Source organism: Ambystoma mexicanum, chromosome 1p (assembly GCF_040938575.1).
Source record: "Ambystoma mexicanum isolate Mex_15411 chromosome 1p, UKY_AmexF1_1, whole genome shotgun sequence".
NCBI lineage: Eukaryota > Metazoa > Chordata > Amphibia > Caudata > Ambystomatidae > Ambystoma > Ambystoma mexicanum.
The window spans coordinates 1,387,976,475-1,387,997,400 of NC_090921.1; the positions used below are offsets into that span (position 1 = coordinate 1,387,976,475).

The 20,926-nt window shown below is 46.8% G+C and overlaps 1 protein-coding gene across 1 annotated transcript in view; it reads right to left on the reverse strand.

The window, feature by feature from the left end:
* The window catches only part of GPT2 (glutamic--pyruvic transaminase 2), a 352,603-nt gene that overhangs the window by 285,256 nt on the left and 46,421 nt on the right, over positions 1–20,926 (reverse strand). The window contains exon 2 of the mRNA XM_069607062.1: positions 13,070–13,159. Within this exon, the coding sequence (XP_069463163.1) occupies positions 13,070–13,159 (90 nt within the window). The remainder of the gene's footprint in view (positions 1–13,069; positions 13,160–20,926) is intronic.

Below are 20,926 nucleotides of genomic sequence, written 5' to 3' on the forward strand. Positions count from 1 at the left end.
GTGGTGAGACTAGCCAGGCACGTAGCCGAGACTGAAGGGCAAGAATGCCAGCATAGGAATGGCGTGGGAAGTCAGAGGAAGGAGAGTGGTGGATGAGGGAAACACGTGTGCACAAAGGGAGGGAGTGCTACTAGGGTTTGTGGGTGAAGCTGGCAGACTCCCGGGAAGTGCACATTGCCAGCAGGATGCTCAGGTTACAGGCTTGCATTAGAAGTTAAGGCCCACGGTCAGAGCTCCCAGATTGACTATTTATGCCAGGAACTTGGGGGTTGGTCACCCTGAGTTACCTGGGGGCAACCAGACGTGGACTCCCTGCTGACTGTGCTCAGAGAGGCACAGCTTCACCTCACTGATGAGGCCCAACAAGGCTGAAACGCGTGTATTGGGTTGCTGTTGGTATTCTTGTTCAGAGAGGAATTGCCATATCATTTCGGTGCTGGACTGCCCATGTGGGCGGGACAAAGACTGATATGCAAATGGATATTTCCCATCTGTGAAAGGTACAGTGAGCAAAAAGCGTGTGCTGCAAACTCATCTCAGAACAGGTTATCATGCCATGTTCTTACTGGAGAGGAGCACTCGCTACCTTTTTTAAAATATTTATGGGATCTGGCCCTCCTTTTCCAACTTTGTTCCAGAACCTTTCAAACAGTGCATACGAACTGGGAGAACTTCTCAGAAGCTAGATCACAGTCAATCCCTGAAATGGTGCGATTCACCGCAATTCGCCTTAGTCGCACGTGGTTTCTTTTTAACATTGAGCCCCTGCAAACTCTGTGAGAAAGCATTTTATTCAATGTTATCTGTATGGTGATGACATGGTTATATAGGGCGGAGGGACGGAGAAGGATATTAAGACAGCCATGTTCTTTATCAGGGATGTAGAGTTCTGGAAGTTTAGACATTTGCTCAAACTGATCCCACAAGAAGGACGGTCTGCTCTCCAAAATACAGCCAAGTCAAATCTTTGAAAGGAAGCAGATTCAATCTTTACATAAAAAGCGACAAATACCCTTTTTGAATTTTGGATTTTATCAATTTTCTCACAATGATTTATGAACTATGACAATCTTTCGGGTGGATTCACTTCTCCCCAGGAGGGAGTCCCTTTCCATAATGTCAGGGAGGTGCGGCCGGTAACTGATAGTCTCCCTGGGGGTTGGTAACATGCGTGAGGACCTCATGGGAGAGGGGGTAAGGGTGTTTTGGTGAGAGGAGGGGTGGAGGGAGTCTCACCTCCTTGGGATAAGGATGCAAGTCTGAGATACAGCCCCTTTAACTGCTAAGCTCTCAAGCTGGCAACCACACCACATCCACTTGGGAATAAGAACCTGGCCATGAGGCACGACCTTTCTACCCATTAACCCCACAATCCGATAGCACCAGGCTGTAAACAATTATCATCCCATTACTGAGGCTTACCATCCTTTAGCAATGGTAATATGTACCACTGCGATATCAGTTGTTCTAATCTGTTGATCATGATGTTAAGACATCTAAATCAGACCGATTAGGTAATTTAGGTATCTTTTCTGTTGCCACTACCAGGAAGAAGCAGGCGGAGATGAAGACCGACAGGAACATACTTTATCTTAGAACTGGAACGAGGTGGGACACATGAACAGTAAAGAGCAATACCAAGAAGGAACCTGAGCTGTATAGATATCCACCGAGGCATGGTTCCAGCTATGCCATACAAATCAAAGGACGACTATCTAAAGGAGAGACACAGCCAACCAGGACAAGTGACCAGGAAGCATGAAGAAGACGCAGAGGGTGTCAGGATGCAGCCGAGAACAGCCTGCTCCCGGAGTCTAGGGGACAACAGGACAGCTTTGCCCCACACCGTTCAGAGAGGCTGGCAGACGGTGATGCGAATGCAAGATGCAGCGTCCATAATGTTGGTCCAAGGGATGAGCAGGAGATGCACATGGTGAAGGCACAGAGACACAGATGCCTGCACAGCATACGATGTAGAAGAGGGAACACCCCTCTCTACCCCTCCCCTAACCCCCCCCCCCCCAAACCAGGAAGAACCAGCCGCGCATCTCAGGAACAGGCAAGGTGTTGGGAGATGCACAAGGACCGGTAGGGGCTGGAAGGTACAGGAGGCAAAAACCCTCTATGGACATAACAAGCAGGACTATAGCCCTCATAACAGTACTTGGCAAGCGTGCCACCCAAGGGGACAAAGACGGGGAGAGCAACCAGGGTTGGGGACCCAAACCAAAGGTGATAAGAGTCATCTTCCTCGTGGCAGTACTTGGCAGGGAAGTGAACCAAGTGTGCCAAACCAAAGAAGACCTAAGCATTCAGAGTTGGAGTGTTGTAGGTGTGAAGCCTAATGAAGAGACGACTAGGGGAAGGGAGTAATTCACGCTGGCTCTAAGAGATTGTTTTGTGATTGCCAGGAGAAGGGAATCATTCTCCTGGTAACTCAGAAGGTCCAAAAAGGTCTGGGGAAAGGAGTCGCCCTCCACCCCTCCAGGCTACTTTGAGACTGGACGCCAGGATAAGGGAGGCATTTCTCCTGGGACTAGAACAGTACTGCTTTATTTGTTAGTTCATAGTGTAAGGGATAGAAGTAAGACAGGACGGTGGACACTTACTTTAACAGATATCCTGACAGATAACCTGAGGAAAGTGATGCAGGATCTGGTCCTTTCGCATTTGGACCAGGGCAGTTACATACTACGAGGCTTTGCGCAAATGTTCCCAACATTATCGATTGAGTATGTGCAGAACCATCATATCACTACGCTTACTCTCTACACCATCACACAACTAGAACACAGCTATACCCCTGATAAATTCAGCCTAGCAGTTATCCACATACAAACACTACCCCATGCACCTCATCACCCTAATAAAACGCAGCTATCCCATGACATTCCGGCCTAGTTGCTCACATAAGCATCCTTCAGGCCCAACGCAGCCAGAACCTGGACATTGGACCCATTAGGACCTCGGAGGTTGGAATGGACAGGTGCATATATCCACCTCCTACTCTAGGAGGTCTGCGTTGTGCTTAACTGTCCCACTTGGGAAAACTGGAGCAGGGATTTCCACCCCCCTAACTGGATTGTATAGGTAAAATGTTCAACCCATTTACTGAGGTTATACCTGTAGGGGGCGTATAGTAGTGCCGACGGCCTACACACTGCTACCCGAGTCTAACACACCACCCTGTCTTTCTTGCTATTGCAAGCCCTGGGATACAGTGTCCTACTTGCTCTGCCAATATTAGGGGATACTGCTTCTTACCTAGAAGAGCAGCATTAGGGGATTAGCAGCATAGACTGTCTCAGCAACCTTTCTATTACTCAGACTTCTCCCTGCTAGGCGCTCCATCATGGCCTGGATTCCCCACTGTGCACTGATCTCTCCCTTCCCCTTCTCTCTCGGACTCTCCCTTCCCTCGCCCCCTTCCCTCTTGCAGCTCTTCCCATTCCCCACCCCTTTCCCCTCTCCAATTCTTCTCTCCATGAAGGCTTCGAAATTGAGGGGAGCTGGGAGCTATTTAGCTCCTGCTTCGAACATAGTAGAGCCTGGTTAGGTTGAAACCAACAGCTACCAGGCGCTACTTCTGGCTCCTAGGGCCAACTGATGCCTTCCAAGTTTGTAAATGTGACATTAACTACTGAGTATTTGAGCATGTTAATAGAGACAAATTAGACCACATCCAATACACATTTAGAGACAATGGTTCATACATCAAGTTAAAAGAGCATCTCTGGTAGTTCCTGGTTATCCTGTGGTAGCTCCTGCCTACAGGGCGATGCCCAATATCCAATATCCTGGAGCTGGTTTTAGCTCCTGCTCACTGAATCGCAGTGTCGAACCCTATGACATCAATTATCAGGAATACTAGTGGAGTGATATCGCCCTTTTATACTGTGGATAATAGGAGCATTATGTCAACATGGACTGGCTCTCCAAATCCTTCCTGGGTCTCATTGGTCCTGGATCCATGTGCCCATCTCCTCCCCTTGTGGGTAGACCCTACTCTCCTTAATTCCAGATGAGGGGAGTTTTCTAATGGTTTAATTCATGTCCTGCACAGGTCCTAACCTTTAGGGTCAAGCAGAAGGGATGTGGCTGCTCCTCCAGAGCTAACACGCGACCTGGCAAGTTTGCAGTGAAAGCTGCAATTTTGCGATTGTGCATACAGTCAGAACTTTACGGTCTGTGATCACTATTCATGTCAGGCTTTGTCACAGGTACTGCTCTGGGACTCCCACGATGCCCATGGAATACTATACCGCTGGTAGGCAAAGTAGCACATTTTTCCTGCTCTCCTTGGCTACTTAAACATAAAATCTTGCTAACTCAACTATGGATTTGCTGCCAGTAACCTGAACACAATACCTTTGCTCAAAGACTATCAGCCTTCGGAGGATTATGAGAGCTATAGAGGATCCCCCCATTTATTAACTCTAGGGGACGCATCAAGGAAAAGGTGGCTTCTCCTAGCCCCCAATGTTACCCAGTGTCACATGGCTGGGGCAGCCAGTGACTGTCCCAAATAGCCCTCAGAGTGTGTCTCTGATGCTGGAGTTACACAGCAGCCCACACTTCAGATGCACATTCAGTGTAAATAGCTTACTGCTGAATAAAGGATGTCCAGACCCAGGACAAGATCTCATCAAATCCATGTAGATAATAAACAATGTGAGACTGCATCGATCTCTGGTACTCCACAATGCATGCGGGGGAGGGAGGGGGAATACTGTAGCTGGGGGGACCCTAAGCAAGCAGGGTTTGAAAGGAGAGGGAGGAAAACAAATACATCGCCAAGATCCTTCATTCAAACCCAAACAGGCAATTGCATGGAAAATAAATCCAGAAAGGGCATCAGTGTCAAAAGGCACTAGCAACACAATCAATCAGACACACCCATCAACCAAGCAAGTACATTGCACCAGCTACTGCCTCAAGAGCGGATGGCTCTGTTACACCAAGAACGTACAAGGGGTGGTGCATCAGTTTTAGTGTTACACACCATTCAAGGAGCTTATTTAGAAAGGGCAGACCTGTAAAAGGATGGCAACTGGTCAAGCCTACATAGTCTAGTGAATGTTTAATAGCAATGGGCGCTCCTTACTAGCCCTTCACACTAAGTATTCAGAAGAGGAATTAGAAAGAAATTAAAGGCACATATTTGGAGAGGTTTTTTTGCCCGTTTAGACTTTGACATGATCTATCTTACTCCAGGGAATCTTTCTGCTGTATGAATAGGTTTGTCAGATGGACCAATTTAAAAACAACATACAAAACACCTTTATTGAACTACAAGTGCAGAATGGATGAATGTGCATATAGACAGGTCTGAAAAAAAGCCACAAAGGGATCACTTATTTGGCACAGAGTCTAGAAGGCTGAACTTCCTAAGGCCATGAATTTCCCTTGAAAAATCCATCTTCCTGCACATTATAGCTTAAAATAAGGTGCGGGATGGGCTGAACATCAAAGGGGTTCAGCTAAACACAGATGGGACAACTTGCGATATCAGAAAAAAAGATTAACATTGTTGTGCTGGCCTATTCAAAACAGGACCCAATGCCTATGTACTAGTTCCCAAATCAAATATAGATGGCGTTCAGTATACCTCTTGTCTGACCCACAGTAGGAGAACAAAGTGCCCAGCATGCGGATTGCTTCCTTTATTCTATTTGTTTCCAGCTTTATCCATCATGGGCCATGTCCAGACTTTTAATGGAGCACACATCTATCAGCGAAAAAGACATTCACACTTGTATAGTTTTCACTTGCATAGTTTTACCACGAGTTGTACCAGGAAGAATGTCTCCCCCAAACTTGCCAAGGCCCTTGTCCGACTGAGCTCGCCCACAAACCAAAGGTAGCCCTCCTAGGATCAAGCATTCAACAGGCAAAGGTTTCTCTTATTTAAGTCTCCACATTTACCAAAAACAGTTGTAAAGCCCTTAACAGGCTTTCAGCTTTTGCTCGTTTTGATCTGGCTCATGCCAGCTTCTGAGATATTATTTCCAGTAGCCTCAGCATGATCATTTTGTACTTGGTCGTGGGTAAGTAACTGAGCATTGGCCCTCAAACTTGAACCTCTTTTCTCTTCCTCCCTCTGTGCACCTTCTCTCTGGACTGTCATCCCAACTCCCTCAATGCCGGCCTCATCCTGCCTGGTTTTATACCCCAGCTCGTTGATTAGGTTGACTGATCGCTGATGTAAGGAATAAGACTCAAGACACAAGGGCATTGTGTGGATTGCTATAACCTTTTATTAAACAGAAAAGAGGTTTGGAGAAAGACATATCTCGCCCCATCAGCATGAGGGGTTTCCCCGCCTCAACAAAAACTAAAGGATGTCAATGTCAGAATGTCCAAAAGTAAGAGTTCTTCGTCCTGTGTCTGAAACCCTAACCTGACCCTTACATTCTAAACCCAAGATAATGTGAAAAGGGGGTATAGTGTCTCAAGTGGTGGAAGGTGGTTCCTTCCACAGTTCCAAAAGGGTGCAAAAAGAAACAAAATAGTTAAAGTTCTGAAGAGAGGGTCCGAGGAATGTCACAGCCCCCCCCCGCACCCCTCTACCCCTATGAACATGACGGCCGAGCCAGGAATGCATAAAGTCACTCACTATTCGGACAGCCCCGAGGAGCTCCAGTGACTGACACATATGCAGAAAGGTATTCTCTCAGACAGCCATTCAAACCATATCCAGTGAGTGTCTTTATGGATACAGGTACTTTAACTTAGTTCTGTAGATGGAGGACAGATACATATAGCCAAAAGCTTTTATAATTTTTCTCATTAGCCAAGTGCAGAAACGCTGAACCCAAGGCCACAAAGATGAAGAGCAAGCTTACAGATGCTTTCGGCAACTAAACCTATGGAACCACAGGATCACATAAGGAGCCTGGCAGGACCAAATAAGACTAACCTATAGGAAACATATATGATATAGGTGTGCAGAAATCATAGTACAAGTATAACGAAGATCCCTGAAGGCCACAAGCTACAGTACAGAGCAGGAAGGCCAAGGCTCACAGCCAAGGCCCGAGACAAGCAGAACATTCCTAACCTAAAACCTGTGCAGAGAAAAATAATAAATCTTCATAATCGCAGACCTGTAGAGCTCGATTTTGTGGTCCTAAACCACATGATACAGCCGAGCTAGACAATGGTTAGTCACCCAGGGTGGGAAGACTAGCAGTTCTCAGAGCCACAGACATGAAGTGAAACATGAACAAGTTAACACCGTTACAACTTGGAGAGCACTCTCACAAGCAAAGCAAAAGTGATACTGCTAACAGATACATTGGGTACACAGTCATTCTCATCAGCTTGAAAAGCTGCACAGAGCTGGGTCCCAGGCCCGAGGAGACCAGTTCCAGCCAATCAGGGGACAGAAATCCCAGGGTGGGTGGCAGGGGCCAATGTATTCCTGCAACAATGTTGTAATAAATAGTTTCATGGGGAAGGGGCAGGCCAGCCACCTGATAAGGAAGGGCCAATTGAGTAGGATCTATAAGGGTAATATATATGTATACCACTCCAAGCACCCAACCAAAACGCGCAATAGGTTTTTTGGGGAAGGCCCAGGTTGTGATGACATGCTGTATCAAAAAGGGTTGACAGGGATTTGGGAAGTTTGATTCCAGAGATTTTTGAGTGTCCTGTATGATCCGTGTCAGTTTTTGTAATAAATGACAGTTCGAACTTGTCCTTGGTGGAGTGCTCCATTTGTTCGGGGGCAGGGTTGTTGGGCCCTTGGGAGCTGAAAGGATGAGCTTGTCGTACGCCCCGGACCTCTGGCATTCCAGACCCAACCAATAGTTCCACAAGTCTCAAGAGGGGGAGCTCCCCTACCCCAAGGTTTATCAAGATGATTTACTACTCAAACTCAGGAGGGGTTTCCTTTTTGCGGAGTTCCTCTGGCATTTTACACCTACAAAATAATATGGTCCAAAAGGAAGCACTCCCTTCCCCTTGGTTTCTTTTTCCACGTCCACAACTTCCCAATCCAGGGACACCCTTTCCCTCTCCTGGAGCTTCCTCAGCTCATTAGAATTTACAAATACCTTTACTTGGGATTCTATAATTACGTGAGTATGTTTCCCTTCCCCTGGGTTTCTCAGCCCTCAGGGATTTTCCATTTCTTTGATTGTCCAATGTATTCATGCTTCTTGCTTAGGGTGTATGCTTCCCTTCCCCTAGAGTAGGTACAATCTTAAGGAGATCACTCTCCCTCTTCCCAATTCTCACAGTACATTCACATTGCAAAGTGTACTCTCCTGCCAGGCTTTCACAGCTTTTACTTTGCACATTCACTTTTCTCCTATGCCTGATATGGTTTCACCAAAGGGGTAGGAATCAATGTTCACTTTGCATTTGGGTGCAGGTCCCAGACACGCAATCTCGTTGCCTGGTCTTCTTACCTGCCATGGCTTTTACAACATACAAATTTAGGTGCTGGTTGCAGCCTCATCACATGCTGCCCGATATACTCGCCTGCCAGGTATTCAACATGTGTCAGTTTTGCTCAATTATCCTTGGGTCTTTAAACCCGCTTCACTGGTTTCTCTTAATACTTTCAGCGTTGCTGTACCTTACTTGGGTTCGCTTTCACCCCGTTTCTATGTGCTGCGCAGTCTACGCTACGAAGCACCCCAGTGTCCCACTTCCCTTATTTGGGCACACGGGTCGCTTACGACTGTCAGCGTTCTCTGTGGTCCTTGCTTCCTTTGCTGGGGAGCTTCGGCTTCATCATGGCCTCCTATCAGCTTTACGGTAACCGCTCCACTGTGGCCTCCTCGCAGTCTCTCCTGCTCCAGGCTCTTGAGCAGCTTACCTTCCTTCCAGCTTTTTGCGACGGCACCGACAGCCAACGGCCTGTTTCCTGCTCCAGCTGTCATCTGCTTCGTTTCCCGGCCCACATCAGGTAAAGTGGATGTGCTTCCCCCTCGAGCGCCATCATCTTTGCAGTGCTGAGCTTTTGAATGTCCCGGCACCTGATACTTCCAACGACTAAAGCACCGCTCTAGTTCAGTGCTCTACATTACTCCTGCAATCTTTCTCGTCTCAGTCTTTCCATAAGGTGGACTGAAATTCAAAGCCTTATAATGCATACTGAGAGTGGGGGAATAGGTTGTTTATTGCAGTATGCAATACAGGTTGGGAGATTTCAAGATGGAGTGCCATAGCCTAGAGTGGAAAGGGGGATACAAGGTATATGTCAGTGAGTCTCCTTCACTCCCATGAAGGATGTCTGCCCCCCCATATGGTCCACCTCCCTCAAGCAGCCACCCCAGGAACAGGTAGCAGCTGCCTTTCCCAGGCCATATGGGAAGAGAGTGTCCCCAGAGAGGGAGTGTCGACATCACTAGATTCACCACACCGAGCAATCTTAATTGTTTGGGCATCACAGAATTAGTTGCAAGTCTTTTCCCACATCGCACCCAAATGGTCGGCTGTCCAACTGGTTAGGGCTTGCAGTTTTGATAGCGAACCCCTGCTAACCTGGAATCCGGTGGAAGTTCGTCCCTGAGGTGCATGACTGTACTCCATGCAGTTGGGGTTGCTTTCTAAAATGGGGAGAGGAAGTGGATTTGAGGGTTCGGGAATCTATACTAGTGAGGACCAGCTTTCTTCCCAAGTGTAATGCAGACTGCCTCATGCCACCCATTTGTTTGGTGGTGTATACAGTATGTACTGGGGATGCTCTGTGTGGACATCGAAATCCTTCCATCTTTCAAGGTTCGGAGAGGGGAATAGATCCTGGGGTGTGGTGGGATCTTCCATTTACCACCTTAAGGGGTTGTATTGAATTTTAGGAGGCTTGCCATAACCCCCAGTCTGCAAGACCTTCCAAACCAATCTACCTAATGTGACACTGTCCCAGTTGGGAATTCAAATAAGGATGTATTCGGATTATTACAAACCTGGCCAATCCTGCTGCAGTCTCTACCTCTCATGTCCTTTCCCAGGCCCTCTGCACGGCTCTGGCTTCTCATTTCATCTCTAAAACTGAGGACATCCTGCCCCCCCCCTCTCTCTCGCTCTCTTCCTCTCCCCCTGACCCCTCTATGGCCACCTCTCCTCCCTCCTTCTCTGACTTTCCCGTTCTCCCCAGACAAGGTTTCTAGTCGAGTTTGATCCATGAAAGTCTCGTCAAAACAGGTTCAACCCTGTTCCTCCCAAACCATCAAGGACCACTCCCTGGCTCCTGCCCTGGCCGATTTCTGCAACCATTCCTTCGCCACTGGAGTCTTCCCATTTCCCCCCCCCCCCCCCCCCCCCCAAGCACTCGCTTGTTCACCCTCTTCTTAAGAAACCCTCTGCCAACCCGTTCGGCCCTGCTAACTATCGCCCACTTCCTGGGCAAACTCATGGATAAGCTGGCCATCTCCCAGCTTAATCTTCACACTGAATCTGTTGGTTGTCTTCATGGCCACCAGCCTGGCTTCAGAGCTGCCAGAAGCATGGAAACTGATCTCCTTAACATCAGTGAAGACCTGCTCTCAAACCTTGATTCCAACACCCACTGTGTCCTCATCTTACTTGATCTCTCTTCTGCCTTTGACACGGTCAACCATGTCATCCTGCTCAACCGTCTCCATGATAACCTGAGTATCACTGGTCAAGCCCTGGCGTGGCTGACTTCTTTCCTCTCTGATCGACCCTCCCAGGTCCAATTTGGGTCCTTCCTCGCCTCGATCTCTGTCTGTGGTGTCCCCCAGGGGTCTAACCTCTCTCCCTGGCTGTTCAGCCAATATCTGGCACTTCTTGCCCACCGCATTGCCGCTCTCTGTCCCACCTTTCAGTGCCATGCGGATGACACTCTGCTCATTTTCAGGCTTCCTTCGGTGGTACGACATCCTTTCATCGCCTGCCTTTTCCTCCCCAGGCTTTTCAAAGTGCACATTCCATCGAATGTGCTCATCGAGTATTTTATGGGGGGGGGGGTGGGGTGTAGGAAAGGGCAGATAAGGGTTTGGGCGGGCAATGACAAAAAATAAGTGTGTGAGGGGGGTTTTCGGGGGTACCCCCCCAGAAAAAACACAATGCGCACATTCAATGGAATGTGCAGGTTAAAAAGCCTGGGGATGAAAAGACAGTATGAAATGACATGGAACCCCTTCGGCCACCTATTCTCCATCTCTCATCTCAGACTGTCCATCTGCTATCCAGGAGTGGTGTGCCGCCAATTATCTCTGCCTTAATGCCAGTAAGACTGAGATTCTCCTCATCGGTACACCAGCTCCCTCCTTTCCTGTCACTCTCTGGCCGGCCTCTTGTCCCTAGTCCTGCTCCTACCTGCAAGGCTAAAAACCTCTGGGTCATCTTCGACTCCACTCTCTCCTTCTCTCCTCACATCTCTGACATCTCTAAGAAGTCACACTACCAGCTGCACCTCCTCAGAGGTATTCTTCCTTTCCTCTCCTTCCCCCAGAAGCTCACTGTCTCCAGAGCTCTAGTTCTCTCTAGGCTGGACTATTGCAACAGCCTCTTTCTAAATCTGCCTGCCTCTACTCGCAGTCCTGTTCTGGATGAGTTGCAGAGGGTGGAGAGACTTGTCTTTGGCCTCAAGCCCAGGGATCGTATCTCTCCAGGACTGAAATCTCTGCATTGGCTCCCAGGGGCTGCGAGGATGAAGTTCTGGGGCCTCAAAACCTTTAACTCTATCTTCCTAAATATCTTCCCTCTCAAGCTCTTTGCTCATCCGCCTCCAACTCCCTGAGAGTCAGTCACTTCTCCAAGCAACAAGTTGGTGGCAGATCCCCTTCTTTGGCTGGGGCCTCCCTCCCTGAAACTTGAGGAGAACCATCTCTGGTTCCGGAAGCACCTCAAAACCTTTACCTTTGCTTCTGCTTCTGCTTTCTCTCCTCCTCTCCCCTCCTGAATTCCTGTCTGAATCTGTACTGGTAACCTAGCCACTCTCTGATCTCGGGCCCAGGTCCCAGGTCCCCTCCCCCGCCAGTTACACACCTGCACTGCCTCGCGGGCTAACCCCGCACTTGGGTACTGTTTTCTGTAGCCCTTCAGTCCCCCACCAGCACTTGACACCTGATGTCTGCACTTACCCTTGCACTTGCCACCAGCTGGCCCTACTTCTATTATTGTTTTATTTATTCTATTACCCCTATTATTAGTCTATTAGTCTATTATTTATTCTGTCCCCACCGGCCCCTCCCACTCTGCACTTTTCCTCTTCCCCCGTCCTCTGCACTTGTGCGATCCGAATGACACTTGGCCTAGTAGGATCGCTGTATCTGTCTTCCCTCGGTTTCCCCTCCCATGCTAAATCATGCCTTGAAACACTTGTGTATAGGCCCGGTATAAATACTATATCATATGCAAGTTGAGGGTTTGCGCTTTTAAATGAACATATTAAGACACATTTTAACCCCAGATCAGGGTAACCAAATTACTAGGACAAGTTAATTGAAATGTAATGTGAAACATAGTTTTAGCTGTAGGTAACGTACAAAAGCGCAAGAAAAGACAATCTCCAAATTGTCCATAGTAAACTACGGCAAGGTCTAATGTACATTTCAGATTGGTCCCTTTCTGTACTGTCATCACTTAAAAAAAAAATTACGCTTTTACCAAGTTAGGTTAAATAAAAACATGCACCAACTTAGTAATTTGAGATACCACGCAAGCATGACACCATCAATTCTTTTCTAGCAGACCGCCATGGTGGCGATGTGCACAGTATAAAAGCCAGTTAACATAACATATCTGAACTAAAGCTTTTAAGCATCGTCTGCTTACACCTCAAATAGAAAAAGAGAACTAGCTCTCCATTACTCAAAAACAGGACTGAGTAATTTAGTCACCACTTATGAACATCCCTATTTAGCCCTTGAAGTAGAAGCACGAAGGCACGTTTTTAATACCAGTGCCCTCTGCCTTTGAATACAGGGTGATCACCTTTCACGGGGAAGAGGTGGTGGGGCTTATACACAAATTAAATATAGGTCTAAAGGAGCAAGCTAAAAAGAGTAAAATAAAACATACGTTTGTGTCCTGAATACTAGGAGTTGAAGAGCATGGCCAAAAGTTCATAATAAACATGTGTTCTTACCTGACGGAGAAATGTGATTGGCTGCTGACCCATAGCATGGGCATCTCCAATGTTGGCTTTGATGACCTCGCTGAAAGGCTTTTTAATTCCCTACCAGAAAAAGAGAAGAATGAATTGAATTGTTGCGTAACCGGGTGTGTTTTTAGAGGCAACTCAGCTGGTTTTTTGGAAAAGAAAGGAAAGAAGAAGGGTGTTGGAAAAAAAAAAGAATACATGATATAATAATTAGATTGTTGGATCGCAAATGGTTTTTGTTTTGTACTCCAACTTAGAGGACTACAGTCACCAAGTAAAAACAAGCTTAAAAGAAAAAAGAACAAAAAAAACGTGTTTGGCATGTGGAATGCTGTACAGAGTGGTTTACTCAGCACCCAGTATGGCCTTCCACATGTTCTCTTTTTTACAAGTCTATGAAAACAGACTTTTCTGCAGAATTATGTCTTTTGTGAATGTCTATTATGGCCAAAAATGCAAATTGCACAAACTACAAGCAAATACACGTTCTACAGCGCACGGAGCAAAACTAATTAGGATGCTGCAACCCAAACTGTGAGGAGTAGTCGCTGAACTGGTAACCCAAAACTCGGGTCAGACCACACAGCACTCACTCATTTCTTAGTTGAAAGTATTTTGTATTAGGCAAAACTAAATGTATAATGAAGCAAAAGCAATGAAAGGAACACAGCTGAGCAAATGAATTGGCATTACAAATAAATGTCAAAACCCTACCTGCCTTTTAATTGTATACAGTGTACATGCATTGGCTAACCATGTTTCACGATATTGTTGTTCAATAATCGTAGAACATTTTCTTTAAATAAATACCAGCAAAAGGGGAAAACATGAACGTTCATAAAACTTGCCAACGACAGTATCCCGAGTTGTTAGATGTCGATGATTGGAGGGGGTGAGATGACGGGGAATGGTGGGGGCATGGGGAGATGAGGGTGCAATTGCCGCGTGAAAAGAATTGCACAGAGGTTTTACAGCGGCAAAGCTTGGAAGGAATTGCGCCTCGAGTGTAAGGTTGAGGGGACATAAATACCCCTCATTCTGTTTGTAATAAAGTACTTTTAAAGTAACAATGTGCGTGGTTAAAGAGTTACCTGCATTACAGGCGGGAAGGCAAGCATAAACACACGGAAGGAAGAGGGCGCTGAAATGGAATCTCACAAATCAAATCCCCGTCGAGTAGAGTTGACGCTTCAATTAAAGTAGGTCAATCCATTTGGGCATTTCCCCATCCTTTATGGGAGAAATTCTACGTTCATGGATATTTGCTGGGCCTGGAAACTCGCACATTGTGCTTCCCGAAGGCAAGGCACTGCAGGCCCGCTTTCTCCCCCGGCTGTCTTCAACCTCAGTTACTTGACCTCGACACTCCATCCATGGTCAAACATGTATGGCTGGATGACAGATGGGTCAGCACTCTTCCCCCCCCCCCCTACTTCTGGACAGCTCATGTTCCCAGCTATGTAATGCATTTGCCTTTCACGCAGTCCTCTCTGGACTCCGCCCACTCTCACAGTTCGCTTGGCAATATTTTTAAGCAAGCCTCCACACTCCAGGGGAATGCATGAACACATCACACTGACATACCCAAACATTACCTTGATCTACTAGGATCCTCCATTTTATATGGGGGCCAAACAGTTACATCACACAGATGGAAGCATTTTCCAAAATGACTTCACCGTGCTCCAGTCTTTTTTGGAATGAGAATCTGGGAAGTGACCCATGTTTCATATTCATGCAGCAATGTGGATCAAGCCAATTTCAGTCCCGTCCACCAACTTTGTGTCCACACACATGCTGGATATGGGCAAGTGCACTACCCATGCACAAGCCTTTCCTCACTCTGCTGCATTGGACAGCTCTTCCTTAACGCTGCCAGTTTAGTGTGCCCATCAGCTAAAGTAAGGTTTTCTTCCACTGCACTTCATGCAAGCATGGTCTGCCACACTACTTGGGGATCAGGTCTGAATTACTCCCCTAAGCATTTCTCAAAGGTGCAGATGCCAAGTCAATAATAACCTAGAGCCCATTGTCTACCTTACTCCTGCGGAATAATCAGATAATGTCCAGACTGGACATTACACCGCTAGTGGTAGCACCCAGTGTGGCAGCCAATGTGACCACCCCATGATCTACTTGTAGGCACAGGCAGGCGAGCTCATCAAACTAGATAAAAAGGAGAATGTGGTAAGAAGCATAAAGAGAAAGCAGTTCGGGATATGTGGATTGTTCAGCATGGAGAAGTCATCTTGGAATTTCTCAAATTCAGTAGCACTTTCTTCATTTGGACCAAACTTGTGCACATGCCTAGTAAACCTTGGTTTCAAATGCACCTTTGACGTGGGCATCTTATTGATCCTACTCCGTTCCAGGACAGTCATCTCTTGTCTGCCTGCTACCAGTTGCAGTTACAGAATGATTAGTCCGTTTTGTTTCTTAGGAGAGTAAAATGTAACTCTGGCAAATAAGCCTCCATGCTTGAAAGGGTGAACTTGAACACATCGAGCCGATCACACAGCCGCTTACTATTATTAGTACTACAAAACAACCCGCAATTAAAGGCAGCACTGAATTCCCCTTAAGCATCTGCATAACGTCTCGGTCCTACAAGAGGCAAGTCGACACTTTCACAAACACTACCCCCTCTACCTTAGAATGTTTCCTCTCAAACACCCATTTTCACTTAAATCTATACTCCCGTTTCCCATTTAGTCTACATACTTCAATGTTCCCTCTCCTCCAACCACTGACTGGATACTCTTCTACTGACAAGCCATGGCTCTTTGGGACTACTACAGTGGCTAGCTGGTGCAGTAAAAAAACCTTTTAACATAACAGATTTCCATGTGTGGCAAGTAAACAATGAAAGAAAAAGAAAAAAAAACAATCAGTCTTCATGTTAAAACGATGTTTTTATTTAGAAGTGGGCCCTTAAGAGTCCCCTCTTTTCCCACACTTTAGGACACATCACCCTCAGCCCCCTTTGCAGCTGCCTGTGTCAAACTAAGATTTAACAGAATTTAGTCAAGCACAGTACTCCTGCCAAGACACTACAAGCACCAACTATGGCTGGGTTCTACCCCTAGCCTGAAGTTGAATCTCAAACAGACCTAGGTGAATCTAAAGCAAAATAGATATTTCATTCCACTGAGCCACAAAAAAACAAAAAAAATATATATATATCATACAACTGGGAGCACATCAAAATCCAATAGATTACACATTCCCAATATCTCGCCTGCCCCAACACAAACAGTCCCTTATTCTGTTAATTTTGCCCATTAGGTGGCACTTTATTAGCCACAATTATGTGCCTCCCTCCTGCGCTCAATACCTGTTCCGTGAGGCGTGGACGTCCTTCTGGCATTATCCAGGCAGAGCGCTCCTGTGCAGGGCTGAAAATGAATTTAAAGAGTTAGGCCCAAACCTAATCCTGTTAAGGCTACAGGGAACAGGTGGATCAACCTCCCCACGACACGTGGCAACCACTCAGTAGTTTAATGGTGTAGAAACAGTGCAGGGTAAGAGTTGGTTTACAAATGTCCAATTATGTGAAGGAAGATCGTAGCGAAGATGCAGATAGGAGGGCCAGGTGTGCGACTGATACGCAGCCAGAGCACCTGCAAGAATAGGACAATAGGCAAGGACATGGTCGGAAACAGATAAGGAAGCACGGTGATTGGCAAGGAGCAGGAAGTCAAGGCAGGAGCTATATAACAAGCAAATAACAGGAAGGGCAAGGTAAAGGCCAGGTAACAGGCTGGAACAGGGCAAAATAGGGAGGGACTTGGTAGGAGAATAGACAGGAGAAGCAAGACATGGACAAGTGGCAGGAAAAGGCAAGGACAAGAGAAAAAGGGAAGCATGGAAAAGGGCTGGCAAGGCAAAAAGAGTGGCTAAAAAACAGAAGCCCGGTCAAGGAGTGCAGAATGAACAGACCGAATGAAGACACCGTGAGTAATCCAAAAAGGGGTTTAAAAAAAATATATATTTTTAAAAAAAGGGATGCCTCCATCCGAACGAGGTTCTAGAATACAGCATCCATGGCCATGAAAACAGGCACCCCGCCAGTTTCCGGCGCAAGTGGGAAGGGAAGAGGTCAACGTAATGTCTGCAATGCGGGAACATGTCAAGACGGTACATGCCTCGTGGGGACCGGTCCGGCCTGCGGTTTCCCCGTCGCCAGTGCAGATGGAGAAACCAGCCTTTCCAAGTGCAAGGAGGCACGCAGACTACGACCGTTCATGACAGTTTGGCCTTTTGCAACCCATGGACTGCCCCTTATCCGATAGCTTTATGGTAGAGTAACATGAAACTATGTGCAGCTATGGTGCTGCTGCAGTAAAGGTGCCAATCCAGCGCTGCCAAGGGGGGCTAAACTACCAGCTGCAGGAGTGATGATAGCAGGGTGGGTCACACCCTAGAAGGATAGGATATTGTTGACAGCCACAATAAAAGGTGTCTAAGGCACAAGTGTGGCTCGAGTTGTCCAACAACATGTTAGGGGTGCTCAAAGGGTGAGGACATGAGAGGCCTCTGGAGTGTGGGATACGACAACAAAATAACCAGGGGAGCCCCCCCCCCCCCCCAACCGCCACTATGAGGCGAGAGCCACAGGTAAGTTAATCACGTGGGTATAACACCGCCAGGCCCTGCATGATGAGCAAACATGAAATTGCATGGAGCACTCTGCGGTAGAATGAGACCAGTTGACTGTTCCCAGGAGTCACTAGGAACAGGGACCAGCAGATACATACAAGGTCAGAGTAAATGGTGTCCCCGCTGATGCTTGCGGCACATCTCATTGGTCGGATGCCGTGTGAATGCTTCCCTTCCAGAGACTCAGGATGTCTTGGGTCTCTTTTCAGGTTTGCTGACCAATGGCAGGTTAATAAAGTCCCGAAGGTCAGCATGAAGTCTTATTACAAATAAAGAAACAAGCAATTCTTGGGGCAGAGTGGGAATATATGTGGCACCACGAGCGAGGGAGGGAGGTGATTAACAGAGGTAGGTCAAGACCGTCTGCTCCAGTTACCATTTACATATTCCTAGCCATAGGGGATTGACTTAGTCCCACCAATCAGCGTAGTGGGATGTGTAATATTTTGCAACATTAATAGCTACTGTTTTTGATTATGCAAATAGCCCTTAACCGTATAAAACATCTGACCGCAGTGGGTGGTGTTGTCAGCTCCTATCAATCAGTTCTGTTCCATTGTGTGGTTTGATTTGTGCTTGCCCAACAGTAATAAAAAGCATTACTTCTTGCTTGGTGTACGCTCCCATTTGGATTGCTTCTGCTGTCTTATTGACTACGTGCTCGTTAAGTAACCCCAGATACACTGCCATTGTCATTTTTATGCAGTCTTTTGAAAGAAAATGGCTTAATTACAGCTGTAAATTAGATCCAGGTGTAATAAAAATGTCTTAACCAGTGTGCCTTCAGCCACTTGATTTAGAAGTAATGTCTTCCTATAACCTTCCAATGTTCATGGTTTACTTAATGATACAGTACTAATCATGAATGAGAATCTACGGAAACCATGTTGATGTCATCTTCCATGGGCCAGTGTCAGTGGCTTTTGTTTAGCACATCTCACTGCACGGCTCAGTTTTCCACCCATAGCAAATGTTTGATGTGCAAATGGAATGTCCCCCACCTCTCAGAATTTAGCGTTCTAACAAAAATATCTAGAGTTCAGCCTATGACCGAAGCAGCATCTAATGTTTTCTGGCTGTAGCACCGTTTTACCTGAATCGTATGGCCTGTTCACATTTCCTATCCCAAACCTTTCTCAAGTTACTATTGCTTTATTGACAACATTTCTTTTTTCTGCACTGGCCTGGACCGTTTGTGGATTTTTTAAGCACTTAGCTACACAAGGCTTGCAAGTGCTACAGTAACAAAACAAACATGCACATGTTTCAGTGCCTGTAGCCCGTGGACATTTTTTGGGACTGACCTATTCACAAAGATGTCCTATTTAAAGGGATAGTGCTATGAAATGTTTTATTGGCTAAAAAGATGCCCAGAATAAAAAATATATATAACAAATATTTTTAAACAAAGTTCCTATGTAGAATTGTGAGCAAATGAGGCTCAAACTAAAACATTTCAAGCACTAGGAGGCATCCATTTTGTGAAATGGATGAGCCTCCTGTGCCTGTGTTAATTTATGCCCTTGCAGCACTAATAAAGCAAAAGCCAGCCAGCTGTAATACACAAAAGCTACCAGCAGGTGGCTTTTGCTTCATTATTGCCGGAGAGCAGATATTAACACAACCTGCTGCTGGTAAGTGCTTTACGTTTAATTCTTTTTTGAAAGCACTGCAAAATAAATGCTGCGGTTTTCTTTCTAACTTAAAAAGAAAACTGCAGCATTTATAACGTTGTATTTATGTATACTGTGGCTTCAGCTTTGAGTCTTCTGGGATTCCCCGACCCGGGTCGGGGGAGCCCAGGAGACTCAAAACTGAAGCCACAGCAAACATAAATACAACGTTGTTGTATTTAAATATGCAGAGGTTTTCTTTCTACGTTTCCCAGAGCTAGAGAAACGTAGAAATGTAAACCGCAGCATTTAGAAATACAACGATGTTGTATTTCTGAATGCGGCGGCTTTCACTTGGAGTCTCCTGGACACTCATGGTCGGGTGAGCCCGGGAGACTCAAAGTGAAAACCACCACAGTCAGAAATACAACAACCTTGTATTTATAAATTGCTGCACCTTTGCTTTTTTCACTTTCATTTTACGTTTTCTGTGCTTCCCTGGGCTTGGGGAGCACCGAAAACATAAAATTAAAGTGAAGGGAGCCTCCCCAGCTCATGCAGCTCTGCTCTGGCTGCAGTAAGCAAAAGCTCGCACTAGGGGGCTTTTGCTGCTTGTTTAGTGCCGCCAGGGCACACCTTAACATGAGCTGAGCAGGCTGCCTGAAATGGCAAAATGGATGCTCCCATGTAAACTCTTTGAGCCTCGTTTGCTCAAACGTTTACATAGTTTTCATTAAAATTATCTTTAGTGCATGTTTTTCATTATTGCCCATCTGAGCTGACAAACATACACATAGATGGGGGCGTGGCTTACCGCCATGCAGTAAAAATGCACTCCGTACAGCTCCTACAGGATCCGTCTTTATCCGAGCCGTTGTACCGTGCACTTTGGACACCAGATGCCAGAGGAGACTGTCGGCAACGTGGAACACCTGGGCCACCGAACGAAGTGACCCACGCACGACAACATAGCCAGATCAAGCCACAATCCGGCCTGAACCTTAGCAGGCCCAGGTGGGCGGCCACGATGGCAGCACACAGACGCAGCGGGCGCCGCACAGCCCGAGATCCTGAGCGCACCGCAGGTCGGCTCTGTAGATGCCTTGGTGCAGGAGGCCGACAGAGTAGCGCAAGAGCTTCTCTGGGGGCATGGCATGGAGGGAGACGCACAGCTGAAGAGCCCACCGCCTCAATAGCCCCCAACAAACCTGAGAGGTAGGAAATACCTGTCCTGATCCTGCGCTGTTACGTGCCGCCCGGGAGCTGGAAGTGTCCCTGAGGGCTCCTTCCTCGGAAAGGTATATTAATCAACGAGGACAGTGAGGACGCGCAAGATCACTTGCCAAGAAACCCCCGCCCGGGCACAACCGCAACCCATAAGAGCAAGAGTATTAAAGTATAAAGATTGATAGAAAATACTGAAGTACTTCAGGAGCGGAGGCTTGATCACGAGGACATACCCTGACTCCTGACTATACTTTACAAGTACAGAAAAGCAGGATGCATTTCACTTTGACTCACAGAAACCAACCTTAAGTATATGCCGCTATACCCGACATGCCTGGAGATC